The 21,665-nt window shown below is 47.6% G+C and overlaps 1 protein-coding gene and 1 long non-coding RNA gene across 11 annotated transcripts in view; one reads left to right on the forward strand and one right to left on the reverse strand.

Annotated features, from left to right (window-relative positions):
• Lpgat1 (lysophosphatidylglycerol acyltransferase 1) overlaps window positions 1–5,900 on the forward strand; it is a 70,737-nt gene extending 64,837 nt beyond the window's left edge. For 4 of the 5 annotated variants that reach the window (XM_039091091.1, XM_063272597.1, XM_039091090.2 and 1 more), the window contains exon 8: window positions 155–5,900. In XM_039091091.1, coding sequence (XP_038947019.1) covers window positions 155–306 — 152 coding nt within the window. In that variant the 3' untranslated portion in view covers window positions 307–5,900. The remainder of the gene's footprint in view (window positions 1–154) is intronic. The other variant, NM_001109376.2, reaches the window with a different exon arrangement.
• Window positions 4,588–19,753, reverse strand: LOC102555670 (uncharacterized). 6 transcript variants are annotated; one of them, XR_005492764.2, is made up of 8 exons: window positions 19,642–19,753; window positions 18,666–18,874; window positions 15,808–15,949; window positions 14,976–15,126; window positions 14,598–14,873; window positions 14,439–14,488; window positions 7,316–7,448; window positions 4,588–4,776 (listed from the first exon to the last, which is right to left on the reverse strand). It is a non-coding gene; the product is annotated as an uncharacterized LOC102555670 (long non-coding RNA). The 6 variants fall into 6 exon arrangements; XR_005492765.2 differs by lacking the exon at window positions 14,976–15,126 and adding an exon at window positions 15,428–15,504; XR_005492762.2 differs by lacking the exon at window positions 14,976–15,126 and having other exon boundaries at window positions 19,642–19,752.
• Between the last annotated feature and the right edge of the window lie 1,912 nt (window positions 19,754–21,665).

The raw sequence follows: 21,665 nt of genomic DNA on the forward strand, positions 1-21,665 counted from the left end.
GGCAGAGGATTTTGGCAGAGGTTGGGTTGCCAAGCAGGAGAGGCAGCTGAGAAGTGTGAGTTAGAGGAGTCCCTCAGAGTAGGGCAGTACACAGGACATCCTAACTGGGTGAACCAGCTCAGCTTGATTCCACTGTGTCTGTCTTGTCTTGTAGGAGCCTTTCCTCCTCCCCAGGGCCAGAAGGAAGCTGTTTCCAGAGCAATGACCCTCAGCAACGTGTGGATACTCCTCATTCAGTCCTTTGCGTTTTTGTCAGGTTACCTGTGGTACCACGTCATTCAGTATTTTTACCATTGTCTATTTTAGGAACTGACTTGGACTTGCTACATAGGAGTTCAGACTTCTTCATACATGTGCATTATTTTACATGTGCAAATCAAATATACAAATCAAAATATATAAAAAGAAAAGGAAATTCAATGGATGGATTAATGTTTATCCCCCTTTGGGATATTTTAAAACTCTACTACAATGAGGATCAGTAATACAATGATGTGCTAAGATATTTTAAGAACTTCTGTGTTTTAAAGAGATACACTCTACCATACATTTACTCAAGCATCACACTGGGAGAAGAGGAAATCATAAAATCATCCTAGAAGACTCCGAAAGAAACTATTGCCACCAGATGCACTTAGTCATCCCCTGTGACTCACTTGTGACCTTTAGTTCAGGTTCAGAAGCTATGCTCCTCTTTCCTAGGACAGAGCGCCACAACATTAATGTGTCTACCCTTCATGCTGAGGTACTGGTAGCCTGGAGAGCTGGTGGGCACATCCTGAGGAGTGGTCTCACCATCTGGCAACCCTGGCTAAGGTGCAGTATGGGCGTTCCCTGAGGAGTAGTGTGCACGCCCACCTGACCTCGCAGACCCTTGGAAGGCCAGCTCAACCCAGTACCGTGTTTACATGTGCTAGTGCTCTCCCTCCCTTCAGGAGAAGGGAGCACCCACTTTCTCTTTTTGTATAGAAGGCATATCATAGAATAATAATTGTATTTTACAAAATGCACTTTTATCAGATGCAAATATAGCAAAGGATAGTGACCTAGCCTGAAGCAAAGGGAAGCCTCATCCGTGAGCAGGCTCCCAGGAGGCTTTCCTGTCTGTGCTTGCCCATGATGCTCTAGCACCATCTTCATTGGTCACCTCCCTGACCCCAACCCCTGCTGGTAGCTGGATCCCCTCCCCCAACTTTGATATTTTAGCACCAAATGTATTTGGGGGCGGTTAAAGCAAAGCATCACAAAACATTTAAATGACCAGTTTCAGGGAATTAGAGTAGCTTTTAGGAAATAAGAGGTAGAACCAGACCTTGGCTTGCAATAGTGACAAGGCCTCTTGTGGACCCCAGGGTCTGTATGTTCTCTCGTTATGTCAAGCAGCTGCCCCTCTCAGGGTGGCAGGAACAGGAGACAGCAGTTCAAAAACTCTTCCCAGTCTCTTCCAGTTGTCTTCTAAGAGGGCAAAGTCAAGCAAGTTTCTGTTCATTGTAGAAAACTTCTTAAAGATTTGTTATTTTGTTCGCGTGATTTACCTTACAGGAGAACTAGACTTTACAAAAATGCGGGCTCTGTGTCAGTGTTGAGACAAAGGGTGGGTTTGGTTTAGAACAGTCAAACTCCTAAACTTGAAAGTCAGTAAGTCAGCAATTGTTTTCTGTGGCATGGGCACTGCAGATTCCCCTCTTGTTACTAATAACACAAACAACAGTTCTGAGAAACAGGTTGTAAAACAAAAGTAAAGACTAATGTTTTCTGTTTTCAAATAAACCAAAAAGAGTAAAAGGAGAGATGTGAATTTTCCCCAGTTGTGCGGGAACCAAATAAACAGCAAATAAAAGCCCCTCACAGCTTCATCTTTAGCAAACCCCAAGCATGTACAGAAGAGAATGATGTTACCTGAAATACCTCACTGGTTCCACACTGCTGGAAACTGAAGAAGGCTTTGGTGTGATAGCAGTTGTTACAAGACCTAAGCATTAGCTCTGGTGTACAGGGACAGTGGATGCATGAGAGCAGTCTCAGGATGAACTGAATTGAGAGAGACATTAGTTAGTTGTCTGGGGGAGAAGCTGCTCATTGTCAGCAGAGAGTGCTAGATGGCAGAGCATTTCCTCATTGCAAAGCCAGCTACAGACGACAGTGGCCAGTTCCTGTAAGGAGATATATATATACATACATACATACAGAAAGTGACTGGCCCACTTTCACCACTGCTGAGGAGTATGACAGTTAAGAATACATGCTAAGTTAAATTCACTCTTCTAAGGTGTTACTTTCAAATACAGTTGTTGCCACAGTCTCTGGTGTGACAATGCCTGTAGATGTGTGAGCTGACCTTTGACAGTAGAGATGAGCTGTAAATACATGTGTATTTGGTCTGTCCTACACCTCTCCAGTCCAACATGTCTTCTGTGTACAAAACATATAAAACATGCTTGTTTGAGAGTATTGGTACTGCCTTCTCAACAGTAGCTGGAGTCCACCTGCTTGTACTAGGGAATGTGACGAGAAAATAAACAGGTGTTCTTTATGGCCATCTTGAGAAGCCACACTATGCCACTCTAGAGAGATGAATAGAACTCCCCATTTGTGCTCAGTGTGTACAGTGGGATGCAAGGGAGTTATTGTATTCAGTCAGGGGCGGGGGGAGGGGGAAGCAAGGCTGTGTCAGTTCACACTGGCATCCTTAGGGCTGCAGCTCTTTTTGCCCTCAGCTGGGTTGCCAGGCTTTCTACCGCAGGCAGGCTGGGCAACTCAGTACTAGTCCTTGGACCACAGGAGGGACCAAGCAACAGCTCACCTCATTTCAGAAATGGTTTTATGCAGTGACAGAGAAGCCAGTGAGCAGAGGAAGCAGGAAAAGCAAAAATGGAATGAAACTTGAATAGACGGGGATTTACTAGGAAGTGTGAGAATGATAGCTGTGGGTTCAGATCTATTATTAGTTCTTGGTATTACAACTCTCAATTCCTACAGTAAGAAACTAGGGAATGCTGAAGAAGTCATCAATTACAGGGTAGTTAATCCAGTATTAAGTCATAGGAAGCCAAAAATTCGATTTTCTGTAAGAATTTCTGAATTTTTACTCTCATTGAACTTTTTCTTCTAGGGATGCTTACTACTTTAAAAGTTGACTTTAGTTCTTATCCTGACTAACCTTTGTCTGTGAGTTATGACTGTGTTAGTGAGTAGTTAAGTAACAGGAAGTCAAGACAACCAGCAGGAGGAGAAAGCACCAAAGCCAGCAGGCATAACCTGAAGGCTGGAAAAGGCAAAGTTGGTGCAACTGGAATTGTCCTGGAGGTGGAGTCTTAGGTCAGCCACTTCGGCCCTCAGTGGTGGCAGCCCTCGGGTGGCTGTGGTGCTGCTGTCTGGGAGGGTGCTGAGGAAGCTCCTCACTCATGGCCATGTGGCTTTCTTGTCATTAGTCAGTCTTAGTGATGTATTTGACAATCGGTACCTTAAAGACGTGCTCACCTAGTTGTTCATAGCTACGATCAGAGATGGTCTCTGAGCATAGGTGGTCTTATGTATCCGGTGTGTGTTTAAAGAGAAAAATGTTTGTTTGCGTCACCGACCAGGAAGGGTTAACTGATCTTTTCTGTGGTTTTTCATCCTTTCCTTTGAAGTCACTACACAATAATGAACACAGGATTTCTCTCCAAAGTTGTCATTACAGAGTGTGTTGGGCTCTGGTCCACAAGGATGGACGGTAATGGTCTTCCATGGGATTTTTGCCCTGCAAGTACTCTGAGCCTGGTCTCTGTCCGCAGGAGGGGAGAGCCAGACAGCAGTGCACAGCAGGCGTGCGAGTTCACCGTGGTGGCTGGAGACTGATGTCTGGGACCACAGGGGAGCCGGCATGCTCTGAGCATGCGTCATGCCCCAGCCCTCCTCAGGAAGCTCAGAGTGGGCTCTGAGGATGCGCTGAGGCTCCTAGTTGTTGGGGAAGAATGGCCAGAGTCAAATGAAAGATGCAATCTGGAGTTTTCTGAAAAAATTCCATCTGAGGATTTTTACATTTAATATTTTTTTAAAACAATCTAGAGAGCAAAAAAATGTACATGTATTGTAGCTGCAAAGTGTGCAGATGCTTTGGGTGGCTTTGTCTTACTGTGTAAAACTGTTGAACACGACTGTGGTGCACAAATTCTTTCTGTGTAAGGAGTCTATGCATTTTACAGTAACATCTTATGATTGGTAATGAGACAGTTATACAGTCAACTGCCATCTTTCTTATTAAGTGCTTTCACTTTCCTTAGTTATTACAAAGTTTATTTATTTTCTACAGGTGGGTTTTGTGTTCATGATGCTGTAATGTTTACTTCAGCTAGTTGAGCTCTGTGTGGTCTGCATGTCACAATGTGTGTTCTGAGGTGACTGTAAAGGCTGTGACAACTGTAATTCGATGTTGTAAAGGGCTGGTCACCTGTGGATCTGGCTTCTGAATGCATCGGGGATGATTTTACCAGATCACCTTTTCAGAAATTTATATGTTGTAAACACCAAAAGAAGCATTTTCTCAGCAAAAATTAATAGCTGGTTCTATTTTTTTTTAATGTAGAGAAAATAAAGTTGATTTCCTTTTTTTCAAAAACAATGCTTTTAATTCTTAAGTGGGGGTGGTGTCTGCTGTGCGGAGCTCCTCGGCAGTCCGTGCTGCAGCAGTGCCTGGAGCGCAGCATTCATGGCCGGGGAGAGAAACCTTCAGGTTCCTTCTTGGGCTTAAAAAGACTTGGCCCTCTCTCCAGTCCTCTCATTTGGTGTGAGCTCCTGGGAAAATTATGTAAATATACATCCATGTGTTATAAAGTTTGCTGGTAACATATTTGATGCAATTAGCAAAGAATAAAATATATTTTTGTTTTACAATAAATCCTTACAATATAATTATCATTGCTGAGCCCTCAGAGCCAACTTGTGACAATATCAACCGTGATTTGATTGGTAGCTTTATGCCCTGCCCTGCTACACCAACCATCTCCAGATAAACTCTGTCTATTGTATGATTTATATTAAACTCTTACCCATGTACAGAACCTCCTTTTAGTTTCAACGTCAGCTAAAAGTTTAGATAATTTATTTTTAATTATATTAAACCCTAGAGTTAAATGATCAGCTCTTAGAGGCAAGCTGGAGCTGCCTTCGTCACACTGCTGTCCTGGTATTTTGTGTTTTGATTTGTTTTAATTACTAGTGTTGAATAAAATTCTCAGAATTGATTTACTCACTGCTATCACTGGCCCTTGCAGGTTTGAGAGTGGAAAGGGACTGAGAGTAGCAAGAACAAGGGGACTTTCAATCCTGGAAAGCCTGAGGACATCAGGCTTCCCAGGGAGCGCAGGGGCCAGCACGCCAGATTCTCAAAGATGGGTGAATGTGTACACCTATCACTAAGATTTTATTTTTTGGACATTAAAAACATTGATGGTTTAGTTGTTTGTTTGTAGAATGTGTCCAACCCATTGAAACCTTTAATATATTAAACTATCTTGCACAATCCTACCAAGTAAGTTAAATTGTTACCGTTGAGCCTACCTCTTCTTTTCCTGGCTGCATTTGGGATGCTGGTTGGGTGAGGCTGCAGTTTGTTTCCCCTCTAAAGTACTTTATGTGGAAGACAACAGATTATGGGCCCAAAAGGAGATTTGAGGCTTTTTGCGATCTGTTGCTGACCAGCCCTATTCCCTATGAGTTTGGGGAAAGCCATTGTTTTTAACACCCACTTAATATGAAAATGTTTGTTTAAAAAAATGTTTCTTGCTGGTGAAAAATGTATTTTTAAAAGGAAAAACCAAAATCCTCTTTTGGTCTGAGAAGTCAGCTGTATGAGCAGGTGTGACCATGTCATAACATGCTGATGTCATAGAAATCAATAAATTTTTATCTCTCAGGAATTGGGTGACCTTGTTCTTAACTCTTAAAGGCTGGAAGAAGGTAGAGGTGGGGAGAATCTGGCTGGAAGAAGACTAGAGGTGGGGAGAAGCTGGCTGGAAGACTAGAGGTGGGGAGAAGCTAGCTGGAAGAAGACAGGGGTGGGGAGAAGCTGGCTGGAAGACTAGAGGTGGGGAGAAGCTGGCTGGAAGACTAGAGGTAGGGAGAAGCTGGCTGGAAGAAGACAGGGGTGGGGAGAAGCTGGCTGGAAGACTAGAGGTAGGGAGAAGCTAGCTGGAAGAAGATAGGGGTGGGGAGAAGCTGGCTGGAAAACTAGAGGTGGGGAGAAGCTGGCTGGAAGACTAGAGGTAGGGAGAAGCTGGCTGGAAATAGACAGGGGTGGGGAGAAGCTGGCTGGAAATAGACAGGGGTGGGGAGAAGCTGGCTGGAAGAAGATAGAGGTAGGGAGAAGCTGGCTGGAAGAAGATAGAGGTAGGGAGAAGCTGGCTGGAAGAAGATAGAGGTGGGGAGAAGCTGGCTAGAAGAAGATAGAGGTGGGGAGAAGCTGGCTGGAAGACTAGCGGTGGGGAGAAGCTGGCTGGAAGAAGATAGGGGTGGGGAGAAGCTGGCTGGAAGAAGATAGAGGTGGGGAGAAGCTAGCTGGAAGAAGACAGGGGTGGGGAGAAGCTGGCTGGAAGACTAGAGGTAGGGAGAAGCTGGCTGGAAGAAGATAGAGGTAGGGAGAAGCTGGCTGGAAGACTAGAGGTAGGGAGAAGCTAGCTGGAAGAAGATAGGGGTGGGGAGAAGCTGGCTGGAAAACTAGAGGTGGGGAGAAGCTGGCTGGAAGACTAGAGGTAGGGAGAAGCTGGCTGGAAATAGACAGGGGTGGGGAGAAGCTGGCTGGAAGACTAGAGGTAGGGAGAAGCTGGCTGGAAGACTAGAGGTAGGGAGAAGCTGGCTGGAAGAAGATAGAGGTAGGGAGAAGCTGGCTGGAAGACTAGAGGTAGGGAGAAGCTGGCTGGAAGAAGATAGAGGTGGGGAGAAGCTGGCTGGAAGACTAGAGGTGGGGAGAAGCTGGCTGGAAGAAGATAGGGGTGGGGAGAAGCTGGCTGGAAGAAGATAGAGGTAGGGAGAAGCTAGCTGGAAGAAGATAGAGGTGGGGAGAAGCTGGCTGGAAGAAGATAGAGGTAGGGAGAAGCTGGCTAGAAGAAGATAGAGGTGGGGAGAAGCTGGCTGGAAGACTAGAGGTGGGGAGAAGCTGGCCACTGTGAGTGGTCCCCTTTCACAGTCAGGAAGGAAAACACTCCCCGGTGGGTGCCATTGTGCCATGTATGCGGAAGAAACTGGTAACCAAGGAGCAGGACACAGTGGGCTTGAGACTCACTCTAGAGGCAGGGATGCGTACTCATTGTTTGGCTGAAGCAGGAGAGTTACTTACTTTTATGTGCATGGGTGCTTTTGCCTACGCTTTCATGCCGGTGGCCCCTGAGGTCAGAAGGAAGCATCAGCTCCTCTGGGACTGGAGTTACACTTTTAAGTTGCCACATTGTGCTGGAAATTGAACCTGGGTCCTGGAAGAGAAGCCAGTACTTTTGGGGGTCCAAGGCAAGGGATGGCATTGAAGACAGTGTTTCTCTGTGTAGCTATGTTGGTCCTGATACTTGCTCTGTAGACCTGGCTGACCTTGAACTCAGAGGACCACCTGCCTCTGCCTCCAGAGTGCTGGGATTAAAGGGCTGTGCCTCAACACTGGGCTCAAGGAGCCAGTACTCTTAACGACTGAGCCCACCTCCGAAGCCCCACTTGGTGTTATTGAGGAAATGTGGAACTGAGTGAGAGCGTGGATATACCAATTACCGGTTTGGGTTCCTTTGTTTCCCTTTGGTATAAAAACTATCAAGTCTTAACTGCAGTTTTCTATCAGTTGATACTGTATCAGGACCAGCTGATGGTTAGGTGAGGGCAAAGAAAATAACCAAAGGTGAGTGATCAGAAGAACTGGAGCTCTGAGAAGAGGAACCAAAGCTATTGGGTAATACAGGGAAGAGCAGGCACTGCGGTCCACAGCAGGTATGCACACTCCAGACACACAGACTGCAATGAAATTAGGACTAGGAAGTCAACTTCCATTCGTATATGCCTACCTGCATTTCTGATGACTGTCCCCTGAACAGGAGAAAGGCATACCTAACTCACTAGGAATCTCCCTCCAGAGGCCCAGCAAAGGGACAGTTCGCCATGCTGATGACTCAACGCCCTTCCTGTAACCAAGGCTCCCACAATCCACAATAAAGCTTTTTGTCTACCCTGGTGTGTACATGTTCCAACGAAGACAAAGGGTGACACTAGTGTTTGGGCCTGTCTTGGATACATTGAATGCTTATGTGGGACAATGGGCAGTGGCAACTCAGCTTCCAAAAGCACAAGTAGCCAACACGGCTTTGTGGAACACAGCCCAGGAGCAGCAGCACTTCCACCAGGGACTTCCCCTGCGGAACCTGTGTCAAGAGGAGTGAGAAATCGTCTTTGGAGGTCAGCTCTACGGTACCTTCCTCGGCTATTTGAATAAGAACATTGTGTCTAGGAAAGTTCTCACACTTGACAAATGTGCCAGCAATATCATTTGAAAAATGCTCTGAGCTACCAAACACTTAAAGGATGGTTAAATCTGTGGTACTGACTCATTCATGTAAGGCATGTTAATCACACTAACAGCTAGCTCAAAAGTTATGGCTCATGCCTAGTGTGCACAGGGTCCGATCCTCAGAGGTAAAAAGATTGGTCTTGCCAAACACTGTGAGGTATACTGTAATCCCCACCCCCGGGAGGGTGGACAGACAAAGCAGGAAGATAGAAAACTTGAAACTAGCCTGGACTACACGGTGGTGAGCTGGAGATCAGCCTAAGCTACAGAGTAAGACTCCGCAGTCTATGCATGGTTTGTGGCACCAATCAGCACATGTCTCATTGGTCTTCAGAGTTGGGGGAACATTTCCTTCTTTGGGTTGGTGTGTGTTCTTGTGCAATTTCACCCCACACAGCATTTGGACAGCTGCTTTGAGAACTGAGGACTAACTGGTTCTCGGTCCCTAAGTTGGAAGGTGATGAACTGTTTTTGTAGAAGATCCAAGTTAATTCCCAGCACCCTTGTTGGCCTGAATCTCCAGGGCCAGGGATCCTACATGCTCCCCTGAACTGAGCAGTACCACATCCTACACAGATGCACATACATGATTTAAAATAGTCTCCTTTAGAAAGAATGCCAAAGGTTAAGTCTAAGTATTACTGTTTTTTAGGCTTTTGGGACAGGGTTTCTCTGTGTAGCCCTGACTGTCCTGGAACTAGCTCTGTAGACCAAGCTGACCTCAAACTCAGAAATCTGCCAGCACTGCCTCCTGTGTGCTGGGATTAAAGCACTGGTAGATTTTGAAGTAAACAGAATAGTCCCAAGCACTAAAGGACAGTGCCTTAGAATAACCCCTGACTCTCATAGAGACATCTCAGCCTCCAAACAAAGTTTGAGGTCTGCGGCTTTTACCTTTTCCATGTGGATGGGACCTGTTTTGCCCTATTCAGTGTGAGCGGGAAAGAACACTTTCATTTTAGACTAAAGGAGAGACTCTGATCACATACTTCCTGTTCTTTCTGAATTCTAGGTCTGAAACTGACCGAGGGCAACTAGGAGCATCTAGTGCCTGTCTTTCCTTCGACTGCCAGGGCCCACTGACGAGGACCAGAACCTGGGGCTCTGCCCATTGAAAAATGTATTTTCCTCTCAGTTCCATTCCTTGTATGTCAAACAGGGAGCTGCCAAGGAATGGTTTTCAGGGCACAGGGAGTGGGTGTGCTTTGTAGTGAAGGAGAGCTAATGAGTACGACTGTGTTGCTGACCCCACACAAACTGTTCTAATGCCCTCAGACAGCAACAGGAATGAGCTTTGAGGTCACAGAACCAATTAGGAACTCAAGGAGACAAGCATAGAGGAAACCGGATCGGCTAGACAGAAGCATTACATACTCTCAATAGAGACCTATTTTTTGCTTCTGAGACGTGATGTCACCTGTGGTAAGGACCTTGAACTCATTATCAGATGGGAGAGAAATATTTCTGGTGTTTGGTCCTCTCTGCATAGTTCTTATGGAAGCCACGGCATTGAAAGCTGCTAAAACTTTTAGATAGATGAGCATAGTCCTGAAACTCGTTCTCCTGTCTTTGGGCACAAGTCCCTGAAATCTGACCCTTTACATTGTTAAGTACTGTGCTGGGTGCTCAATTCTAAGGAACTGAGGAAGCACAGGAGGTAGGCAGTGTAGGGTTGGGTCTTGGTGATCCTTCCTTGGGGATCAGTGTTGACTACAAAAGGACCTACCCGGGACAGCAGGTGTGAAGAGCTGGCATTTCTAGCTGCTCTCACAAGTTGGAATAGGTATAGAGCTCATGTTTTGGTTGATCCTGTTTCCTACGGTGCAGGTCTAGGGTGAACACCACATGGTTCTTGAAGCTTCTGTGCCCTTTCCTTGCCTGGCCTTTCTCACAGCCTGCTTGGTCCTCTTCCCTCCTGTGACTGGTGTTGCTGGCTAACTGTTTAAAGCAGTTGTTTTGTGTTCAGTGTCTGCATGGGTTTCCTTGGGCAGTGGTGGAGAGGAGCTCTGGGACCCAGCTTGGTTCTTCCTCCTTTAAGTAGATGTCTATACACACATGGAAAATCCACTTTGGCTCCCACCGTCTTGGAACTGTCATTCAAAGTGAAGTACATCTGAGAGAAAGTCTCAGGGCGGGGCGGGGGCGGGGAGTTGATTGGGGGATACAAGGAAGACAAGCTGAGGGAGCACCTCAGAGCAGCTACAAGGAGAAGGCTGCACAGACAAGGTTAATGGTTTCCTTGGAGAATGCCCACCATGCTGCATCGAGGAGGGAACATAGGGAGGTCACCTGAATCTTGAAAGGGCTTAGAAAGCCTCAGAACTCGTCACAAGCGTGGAGTCCACGGGGACAGGCACTCTCTTGTCACTGGAAAAGGTCACACAGAGGCTGAGCTGGATGGTGCCAGGGTAAGCAAGGGTGGGAGGTTACAGCTGAGAAGGGTTGGAAAAGCTGGCCCTTTTCCCTGCTCCTCCCACCTCCCCATGTACCCTTGTCACAGGGAGTCTGGTCAAAGCCTCCACTGTCCTGGCTTTTCTGTTGCTCTCAGAGGAGGGAGGAGCAGTGAGCTCAGCCTAACCCCACCCAGCACAGAATCTGTAGAGGCCTCTCATAGTTTAACTCACCAGAAACAACCATCATTGGTGTGACCCAGTGCAAAGTGAAATTGCCAAGGTCCTGCTTCAAAGCATTAAGAATTGTGACAATGTTCAGAACACTCAAAACAAGGGAGGTCACACTGAAATGACTCAAAATGTCAGCTTTCCAGGTACCAGCACTGAGAGGTGAAATGGACACAGGGCCCACTCCCTAACCCAGAAGCTATCTGCAATTGCTGCCTGGGAAAACCAGTTTTCTCCAAAGGCCATGTCAATGGGTATGCCAGACACACTGTGGGGCAGACCCTGTCCAGAAGTAGCTGCCACCCAGCACAAAACAAATTCCACATTACTGGTTTTGTTGTTTTGTTTTCTGTTTCTGTTTGTTTCAGGGTTTTGGTCTTATTGGGGTTTTTGTTTTGATTATTTGTTTGAGAAAGAGAACATGGAGTTAGGTAGTAGGAAGATGGAGAGGATCTGGGAAAAGTTGGGGGAGAGGAAAACATCAAAATATATTGTATGAAGAAAATTAGAAAGAATACAGAAATATATATATATTTAAAATATATATTATATACTATATATATAACAAATATATATATATCAGCCCTGCCACAAGGGCCATCAAGAAGGGAATGAGGAAGGGAGAGAAGCCAGGTCCCTGGGGGAGGAGTCAGACTCCTGTGGGAGGCCCAGGCTGAGGAGGGATGGTGATCGCTAAGGAGACCTCAGTGTCTGCTCTCTGCTGCTCTTCTCATGCTATGAACATGAACACTAGGGGAAGGAAGAAAACTCAACTGTATCCCATCCTCCTCCCAGGCAATAAACAAGGTGCTCCTGGACACTAGGGAAGGATGAAATGTTCAAATGTAAGGACCCCAGAATTTCCCCAAGAAACAGGGTACCCAGCCAGGTTCTTACTGTCCCCCAAGTGGGTACAAAAGGGTCCCCTGGCACAGCAAACACTTCAAGGTCCAAAGCATTTAGGCCTGAAGTCAGAAGCTGCTGAGGGTGAGGTCCTTAGGACCACACGTGTTGTCACAGTGGGAACTGAGAGCCAAGGCAATGTGGCAGCACCAAGACACCTGTATGATGGCCTTTGGGTTTCCTGGGGACAGCCTCCCAACAGTATGTGGACATTGCAAGATCTGTGGCTCCTCTCTCCCATCTTCTGCATTACAAGGACCAACACAGAGGCAGAATTGTGGAGCAGTGGGAGGGAGCAGTGAACTGTTGTGTACTGAGTGTTTACTGAAAAGAGGCATAAAAGGGGACAGGCTATGTTGCCATTACAGCACAGGTGGCATTGGTACAATCTAGGGATCTTCATAGGGTTCATTCATTTTCCCTGTCAATCAAAGAGCTAAAAGGCAGGAAAAACACAGCAGGTAGCAACAAATGACAAACTTGATCACAAATGAAGAAGTGTGCACATACACACAGCAAAGCACACATATGTGTGCGCACGTGCACATACATACACACACACACACACACAGAGAGAGAGAGAGAGAGAGAGAGAGGAGAGAGAGAGAACGCAAAGCCTACAGAAAGACACTCCCCAGATCAGAAAGGAGATGAGATCTGTTTTCTCTCTAGAGAACTGGAGTTGTTTGGGGTGGCTTGGAATTGGTTCCCTTTCCCGAATTCTGGGTCAGTCAGCAAAGGAAGAGAAGCTGATGTGCCCACAGCTCCACATAAATGTGGTTAAGACTAGCCTTGAATGTACTTGACCAGCCTGAACCAGTCAGCAAGAATAAGGGGCAGCTGGTGGGACAAAGGTCTAGAAGGCTTGCATATCCACACCTTGGAGCTTGTTAGATTGGCAGATTGTCTGGAACCCAAACTGCTAGAACAAGCCAACTGCAAGAATGGTGGAGACACCTGATCCCAAGTCACAACAGGATTCTTCCAGGTCCTTATCATAGGAGCTCAGGCCTGAACTTAGGACTTATCTGGCAGAGGGGCTATTATGCCTGCCCTGTCTGCCTTCTGGGTTCCCAGGGGTTCATCTATATGGGAATGTGTATACACAAGGGTGAGTCGTATGGGCACGGGTAACATAAGATACACATTACAAAAATGAGCTTTCTCGGGGTTAGGGATTTAGCTCAGTGGTAGAGCGCTTGCCTAGCAACTGCAAGACCCTGAGTTCGGTCCCCAGCTCCGAAAAAAAGAAAAAAGAATGAGCTTTCTCATTGGGCTTGGCACCATCTACCCATCCACAGACCTGGATCTAAGTGAAATGTTTCCTATTCTCTGAGAGCCAGAGGATGCCTATCCTGGTACCACGGTACCACAGAAGGGAAGAGGCCCCCAAAAGTCTGCACACTGGAAAATCTATTCGCATAGTAACGATATAGAAGTGCGGACCTGTGAGAGGAGACAGGATCAGGAGGGTGCTGCCCTTGAAATGGGTAACGATTGGTCACAGGGGTCAGTCAGAGAGGAAGTGAGTTCCTGAAAAAAAGGCTGAGCCCCTTTCTTCCTGCTCTAGTATGTTTCCGTTAAGACAAGCCTTGCTATAGCAGAGGCGAGCCTAGAACTCACTACGGTGCCTAGGCTGGCCTTGAGCTGTGGAGGAGGAGCCCTACACCCCCAGCTGTTATAGACATCTGATGGAAACTCAGCTTCTCCATGTGATCCACCACCTCCCTCCAAGACTAGGTTTTAGCATTAACCACTCAAGCTCTGTGGTACCTGGTTCATGTTCCCAACTACATAATTTCTCTAACGTAAGAGATCTTGGCTACTGAGGCTGTACATCTAGTGAGGACAAAGCCAAGTCTGACCCAAGGACTTGGACTAGAGATGGTGGATTTCCAGAGTCTGTTGTGATCATCTTAGATCCTGGAGGAGGAGGCAGGAGAAAAACAGTAATGTCCCAGAGCACCAGCAGTAGCCATGTGCAGTAAGCCAGGACAGAATGGTCAGTGCCCTGACGGTGAACATTTGATCTTTGACTCAGGTTCAACCACTAATAGCTGTCCTTGCTCCAAAAGTGCAGAAGAACACACAGCGCCAGCACACAGAGCACTCCCGGATGCTCGGGTCAATGCTCAGCACAGGGGCAAGTGCCCAACGCACAGTGGTATTGGTAAATACAGAACTCTTACTAACTTGCAGCCCTGCACTCAGTGGGAGCCTCAGAGCTTCAGGGCACACATGCAGAGTTCAGGGTGACTCTCACACTGTGATTTTGCTGTTTACAATGTGTCTCCCAAGAGCCCCACATGGAGGGGCACAGCCTGACATTCCTAAGCTCAAGAACAAAATCAGGACAGATAGACCCCGGCAGCCTGCACAGGGGTTAGCCTTACCTCATACATTCATCTCCTGGGGCCGCCATAACCAACTGATCCTAACAGGACTGCTTCAAAAGACAGAAATGTATTAGAATTAACACATGTTGGGATTGTCGGCTGTCCTAAATCACAGCGTTACCAAGGCTGGTCCTGCCCCTGCTTCTGGTGACTCACAGAGGCCTTGGCTTGTGCCTCCATCTCTGCTCCACCTGAGTTTCCTTTCCCCATCTCCATAGCTTCTCTCCTTAGAACTTTGCCCGTTCCATTAAGAGCTCTGAACTCAGGACTCTCAATCTCGATCCATCTCAAGATCCTGGGAGAGTTTTGTCTTCTGAGGCAACAAACTGGGGTGATGTGAGTCCAGGACTGTCCACAGTTAACACTGCTCTCACAGAACTCTGAGGAAAGCTCTGACGCTAGGAGAGAACGTGGTCCACACAGAGCCAGAAACTGCAGAGAGAAGGGTAAGGTTGGTGAGTCCAAATGCCCGGTGTGGGCCTGAGGCCAGCTCCCCCAGGTTATCCAGACTTGTGGTTCTTTGCATTGTTTTACCTGCCCTAAGCTGAGTCTCTCTCATTTATAAGCGTTCTCAGGCTGAGGATGGTTTCTTTAGTGGATTACTTGCTAGAACGCATGAAGCCCTGGATTGGATTCCCAGTACTGTATAAACCAACCATGGCGGCACGAGCCTGCAATCCCAGCACTTGGGAGGTGGAGGCAGTAGGATTAGAAGGTCAAAATTATCTCCAGTCACACAGTGAGCTCGGTATAGCCCGGGCTATACTGAGAAACTGTCTATACGTACATAAATGAGCTCATCTTAGTTACTCAGCTTTAACTGTCAAATTGACAGAAACTAGTATTTATCTGGGAAGAGAGTTCAATCAAGGAACTGCTTCTCATAACGGCCTCTGGGCACGTCTGGGGCAGGGACTGTTCACTGAGGTAGACTGGCCCAATCTACTGTGTAGATAACACCATCCCCCAGGCAGATGGTCCTAAACCTTGTAAGAAAGCTAGCTGAGTGCCAGCCAACAGCTCCTCCACGGTTCCTGTTGTATCTCTTTGTGAACGGAGTTTCCTGGAGAGAGACAAATGCTGTGTGCAACACGTGCGGCAGTCTCAGTACAGAGAAGGCGTGTAGCGATGAACAATAGGTTTGCAGTTTGCCTCTGCTGGGGCAAACTGTAGTCAGGGCCAGAGACCTTGTGGGGAAGGGGCGCCCCAGCTTCACTCCTCCAGCACCCCGAGCTAGTGGGAAGGAAGGCCACACAGACCTCTACAGCCACAGCTCCCTTACTTTGGCTTTCTTTTGTTTGCTTACTCGGCACCACTCCCGAGTGGAACTCGCTGCTGGCTTACTCGGACTCCGGGGTTCACTGACCTTCTGTTCAGCCCAGTCTCCCTGGTGCTGGCCAAAGCCCAAGGTAATCCCGGAGATCACTCTGAGTGTTGTTGGTAAACGATCCAGGAGATTAGGTTACTGCCGGATAAAGTTCACCGCCTTTGTTCAGGGCCACGTGACGCTGCAGGAGGAGGAACAGGGGTATGAATTATTGAGGAAATCTCAGGTTCTCACCGATTCCCTAGTGATGCTGATATGCTCTGAAACCCGAGAGTCATGACCCTTGGGTGCTATAGCTAGGATTGAGCAGGAGCCAGAGCCAGCCGCGGATTGAGACCCAGAGTCTAGTGGTTCATCGCAGCCCCATGTGGGAAGCCCTGTCCAGCTAGGAGTTCCCAAAAGATCTGCAGAGAGGAAGGAACGGCCCACGGATAGAAACCCAGCAGAAAAATCACTCTAGCTTCGAGCACTGTGAAGACAGAGAAAACGGGCCCTGCCTCCTGCCGGAAGAGCCCAGTGGAGGCGTGGTCACTCCCAAAAAGATATTCAGTCCATCGTGGGAGGCCTGATAACAAGGTCCAGGAAAGGCATAAACACCAGCAGGAGACCGGAACTAGCCAAGCTGCTGTAGGGGCTCAGCCCAGGGTTAGTACTCAAGCAGCCCCTCTCCCCTGAAGCCTCTCCAGTGCAGAACCTTTGCAAAGCATTCTGGGAACTAACTAGATTCCTGCTCCCCACCCCCACTCCCTACTCCCCCACCCCGGTGCATCATGGGATTCCTGAGAGAAGCAATGGCTGCAAGGGTCTTGCCTGCCACCTTAAGTCCTGGGCTACTATCTGGAAGACGGGGAAGGAAGGAGATATGAGAGGCAGCTTGGCCTCCATTTCCTGGCTTCCTTCACTCATCTGGAGGCAGCTCACATGTTTGCTCAGGCTTCTGGCCACCTGCCCTTTGACTCATACTATCTTAGACAGATATGCTGCTAAAGTGTGTGTGTGTGCGCGCCTGTATGTGTGCCCATGCAATCTTTTCACATGTATGAGTGCATGCACACATATATGTAGAGGCCAGAGGTCCTCCAAAGCATGCTCTCTGCCTTGGTTTTTGTTGAGATAGAGGCTCTCATTGGCCTGGGGTCTGCCTGACTGGCCAGTGAGCTGCAGGATCCCTCTCCACCTCCCCAGGGCTGGAATCCCAAATCTGCACCACGCCTGGCTTCCGTCCCTTTCAACTTCTGCATGATGTGCCAAATCTTTCCCAGAATACTGATGGTGCCTCCTCCTCTTCTCACTCATTCCTCAGACCAGCTGTGTGTCTCTCAAGCCACTGTGGGCTAAGAAGCAGTGACGAGTAAGACCTGGCTTCTGTCCTCATGAAGTACATGATGAAGAAAGGCCTCGGTTCTGCTCAGCTGCTCAGAGGCAGACTCTGATAAATCTCAGGGACACAGGGAAGGGGATGGGCACATCCCCCGCACCAGAAACCTGGAGGGGCTTCTTTGAGGTCGCACTTCTGGCTCCAAAATGAGGAGATGCTTAGTCTTTACTAAGACACTAGGCCTGTTCCTGAGGCCACCAAGTTTGTGGAAGTTTGTCACAGTACGTATAGATGATGAGCGTGACAATGTACAACCTAGTGTGTTACAAAGATTCCGGTGCAATTCCACACAGAAGGCTGTGGGAAAATGGGGAGGGGCGGCCAGGCGCTCGTGCAGACAAGTGTACAATCCTCCACAGCTTTTGACATACACAAAACAAACTCAAAATTTGGGCCAAAGCCCAAATGTAAGCAGAGTAGTGGCACATGCCTGTAACCCTGACATTCGGAGGCAGGCACAGGAGAATCATGAGATCAAGGCCAGCCTGAGCTATGTAGGTAACAAATGTCTCACACAAATAAGCAACCAAACTCAAAACAAAGGAAAAATACTGAATGCAAACCAAAGCCTTTGCTGAGCATGGCAGCTTGGAGCTGAAACCCAGGCACTGAGGAAGTTAAGGCAATAGGACTGCAGAGAGTTCAAGGCCTGCACTGGCTACAATGTGAATAGTATGCCAGCCACGGCTCTAACAAACAAAAAGTAAATCAAAAATACTAAGGATAAAAACAAAGCCACAAACCCCTTGCAGAACCAAACAAGAAAACCTGATGCTCTCCTGTTAAGTCAGGGTTCCTTAGCTGTAATGCCAAGCACAGACCATGCAATTTAAAACTTTATCCACCTGACAACTTAAAACAAAAGTCTCTGTTATCGCTTTAATTTTTTTTAATGTCTATTTTTAATGATGGTTCTTAAATGCTTTAACCTCCCTTTTAGCCCATCATCTACCAGCGGTAGTAGAAAAGAAAGGCTATGGGGGAGTGGACCTGTTCAGAAATTGTTCTTTGTAGTAAATCTCATCTGTGTCATCAGGAAATTAGTAGTTTAATTCACAGGTCAGCAGCTACAGCTCGATCCACTCACAAACGCTATATGGATACACCAGTAGTCCGATTTGGAAATGTTGGGATAGCAAAAGTGGTGACAGACCCAGCAGGAAGGGCCAGGCCTTAGTCGAATCAACACAAGTCGACAGGAAGGACCAGAGCCAATAGGAACATCAGAGGGCAGTTTCCTCCTGTGCCTCTCTCAGTGAATCAAAATGGAGATCAACGAAGAAGACGTTTGGTGATAAACATTTAGCTATGGGGTTGGGGATTTAGCTCAGTGGTAGAGCACTTGCCTAGCAAGCGCAAGGCCCTGGGTTCTGTCCCCAGCTCCGGGGGGGGGGGGGCGGGGGGGGGGAGAATAAACATTTAGCTATGCAAACCAAAGCCCAGCCCCCTTCACCGTCTGCTGAGTTTTATATTCTCTCCTCGAGTCCCCCGCCTGTGTCCTCTCCAGGTCATGTCTCACCATGTGTCTTGCCTCAGCACGGGTTCTGTGTTTTTCTCTATGGAGTCCCAACAAATGGAGCTCGACTAACTGCACAGTGTAAGGCAGACCGACACATGTGTGTTGTTAGTGAAGAATTCTTCCTCACAGGTCTTTTCACGCATCCAGCACAACTGACTTTCCAAGGAACCCTTAAGTTTCCACTCCACTCTGTCCTTTAGGAGTCACTGCTGAAAGAATGAAGACCCGGTCACAGGTGAAGAGGGCGAGCAAGCGAAGACGATATATTTTGATTATTTTTTTTTTTAAAGAAAACTCTCGGGCTTAATAATAAATAACCCTTTAAAACCAGCAAAGGATTTTGCTTTTAAACTTGATTATTGTTTGCGCATTGAGACGACAGGAGCTCACTCTCAGAGATCCCCCTGCCTCCACTTTCCTAGTGATGAAAGTAAAGGCAGGAACCGTCTTGCTTAGCTATTTTAAAATATGTACGTGTGCGCGTGCCTGGGAGTGGGGATTCACTGGAGTGCAGCATCAGAGGAGGCCAGAAAAGGGTGTCAGATCCCCTAGAGCTGGAGTTTAAAGGGGTTGTGAGCTGCCTGATGTGGGTGGTGGGGACCAGAATGAGGTCCTCTGCAAGAGCAACACCTGCTTTGAACAGCTGAGCTATACAGGTTTAGCCCCAGGCAAACGAATTTTTAAATAAATTCCTCATCTAGCCACAGAAAGCCTTATGGATTCTCAAACTGTAAGGAAATGCAAATCAAAACCACAGGATGCTAAGACATCCTGATTAGAACATCAAAGCCAGTGAGCCTTGAGGATGTGGAGTACTGGCAAACAGGGCCAGTGGATTTCACCTCACTCCCCACCCCTCTCTCCCACCCACCCATAAAAGCAATGTTTCAAAGACAGCCAAGGGGAAAACATCTCCATCTCAAGAAAGACATTTTCTCTCAGCAATGGCATGGGAAACTTGCCTGAGGCAATTTACCTGAGGCATTAGACCCTCGGGCTATCAACGATCTAAGATGTGAGCTGCGGGCACCTGCATTGCAGAAGAAATACTACACACACTTGATGTGCAGCCCAACACACTTGATGACATCAGTGTGCCACATCACAAAGCCAGACATTCTCACTGGATGAGTAAGTCAGAAGGCAAAGTGGGCAGAGAAATCCCTAGGAAGACTCTATCGAAGCCAGTCTGCTGTAGCTGTCTCAGGCATGTAGCTGTCCCCATGACTACTTCTGGAATCAACTAAAACCCAAGTCTCTGGGCACACCTGTGAATGTTTTTCTTAATCATATTATTCGAAATAGGAAAACTTACCTTACATCTGGTCCAGACCTTTTAGTGCAGCCCAGATAAAAAGTTGTGTGAGGGAGAACCTTTGTTTTTTGCTTACTTGCTCTTACTCTCCTGGAAAGTTCATCTGCCCTGTGGTGTGGCTAGGGTTAAACCCAGTTTCTTGAGGATTCCAGTGCAAACCAGATCTCTTTAGGACTCCAGGTCAAGACTCAGCCTTGAGGACTGACCCGGGTTCTTGGCCTTTCTGTCATGCCACAGCTGCTGTTGGACGATCCAGACTATACCCTACAAGCCAAGCTCATGAGTCATATATAAAATCTATATGCTCTCGGAGCTAGTAACCCCATCCCCAGAGAGGGAGGGAGGTGGTCCACATCTGCCTTGAGGCAGCAAAGACAAGAGTAGAAAGTTTGGTTGGACTGTCTTCAGTATTTAGGGACCAAAACAATCAGATCTACCAGATGGCCCAGCTATTGAATGATGAGGGGTTTATCCAAGAGACATGAGCATGCGGCCATTCAAAGACTCAAACACAAACACGCACAAAGGTCTTGTCTGGAATGGCACCAAACACAAACAGCCCGCACATCCACCTTCATCGAATGGGCATGACTGTTAACACAGTGGAATGGTATGCCAACACACATTGCCTGGATGAATCTCATAATAATCAATGCCAGACAAAAATGGGCTGTCCTGCACCACAGCTTACACATAAGCATTCTATAGTATGAGTCTCCCGCATCAAAAGGCAGATCAGAGTCAGACTGGGTCTACGGTAGAGACCCGAGGAGGGAGAGATGTGGATTCTCTGTCACACCCCAGCTTCAAGGATGCGTTCAGAGGCCAAGACCTCTCAAAGCATTTGAAATATGTGCTGCTTGTCTTGCATCAGCCATACCTCGGCAGAAAAACAAAAGCTTAAACGAGAGCTGATGGCTCCAGTGTTTCCAGCGTTGGTGTGATGTCTCTGCACACTGCTGGAGACAGACATAGGTCTGGGACCGATGTGCTTCTCAGGCCCAATCAGCCCTGGAACCCCCAGCTCTGTAACATCCCCAGGCCTGGATGGACCCAGCAGGCTGCCTCCCATCCCACCTGCTCTCTGCACCTTGACGTGTTGGCTCTTCACCCTCTGGAGGAGGCTCTGTGATTGCCCTGCAGGGACCTGTGAAGAATGTGGTCTCCTGAGAAAAACCCTATTCTCAGTGTGAGTGGCAGAGAACACCAGGCCCAGGGGATCTGTGACCCTCTCAAAGCCATCTTCTTCTCTTACAGTGTCTTACCGTTTCTCTTGCTGTGATAAAACACCACAAACAAAAGCAACTTGGGAAGGGAAGGGTTTATTTCAGCTTACAACTCTCAGGTTCACACTCTATCTATCGCTAGGGGAAGTCAGTGCAAGAACTGGGGACTGGAACTGAAGCAGAGGCCAGGAAGGGGTGCTGTTACTGGCGTGGTCTTGTGACTTGCCCAGCCTGCTTTTTATACAACTCAAGACCACCTAACTAGGGTTGGCACCACCCACAGTCACTGGCCCTCCCAGGTCAATCACTGATCAAGGACAGTACTGCACAGACTTGCCTATAGGCCAGTCTCACCGAGATATTTTCTTAAGAGACCCTCTTCTCAGATAGCTTTAAGTTTGAGTCAAGTTGGCAAAAACTTGCAGCACAATGGAGCCCTTGTCAACTTACACACAAACA

The sequence above is a fragment of the Rattus norvegicus genome, chromosome 13, assembly GCF_036323735.1.
Source record: "Rattus norvegicus strain BN/NHsdMcwi chromosome 13, GRCr8, whole genome shotgun sequence".
In the NCBI taxonomy this organism is placed as follows: Eukaryota; Metazoa; Chordata; class Mammalia; order Rodentia; family Muridae; genus Rattus; species Rattus norvegicus.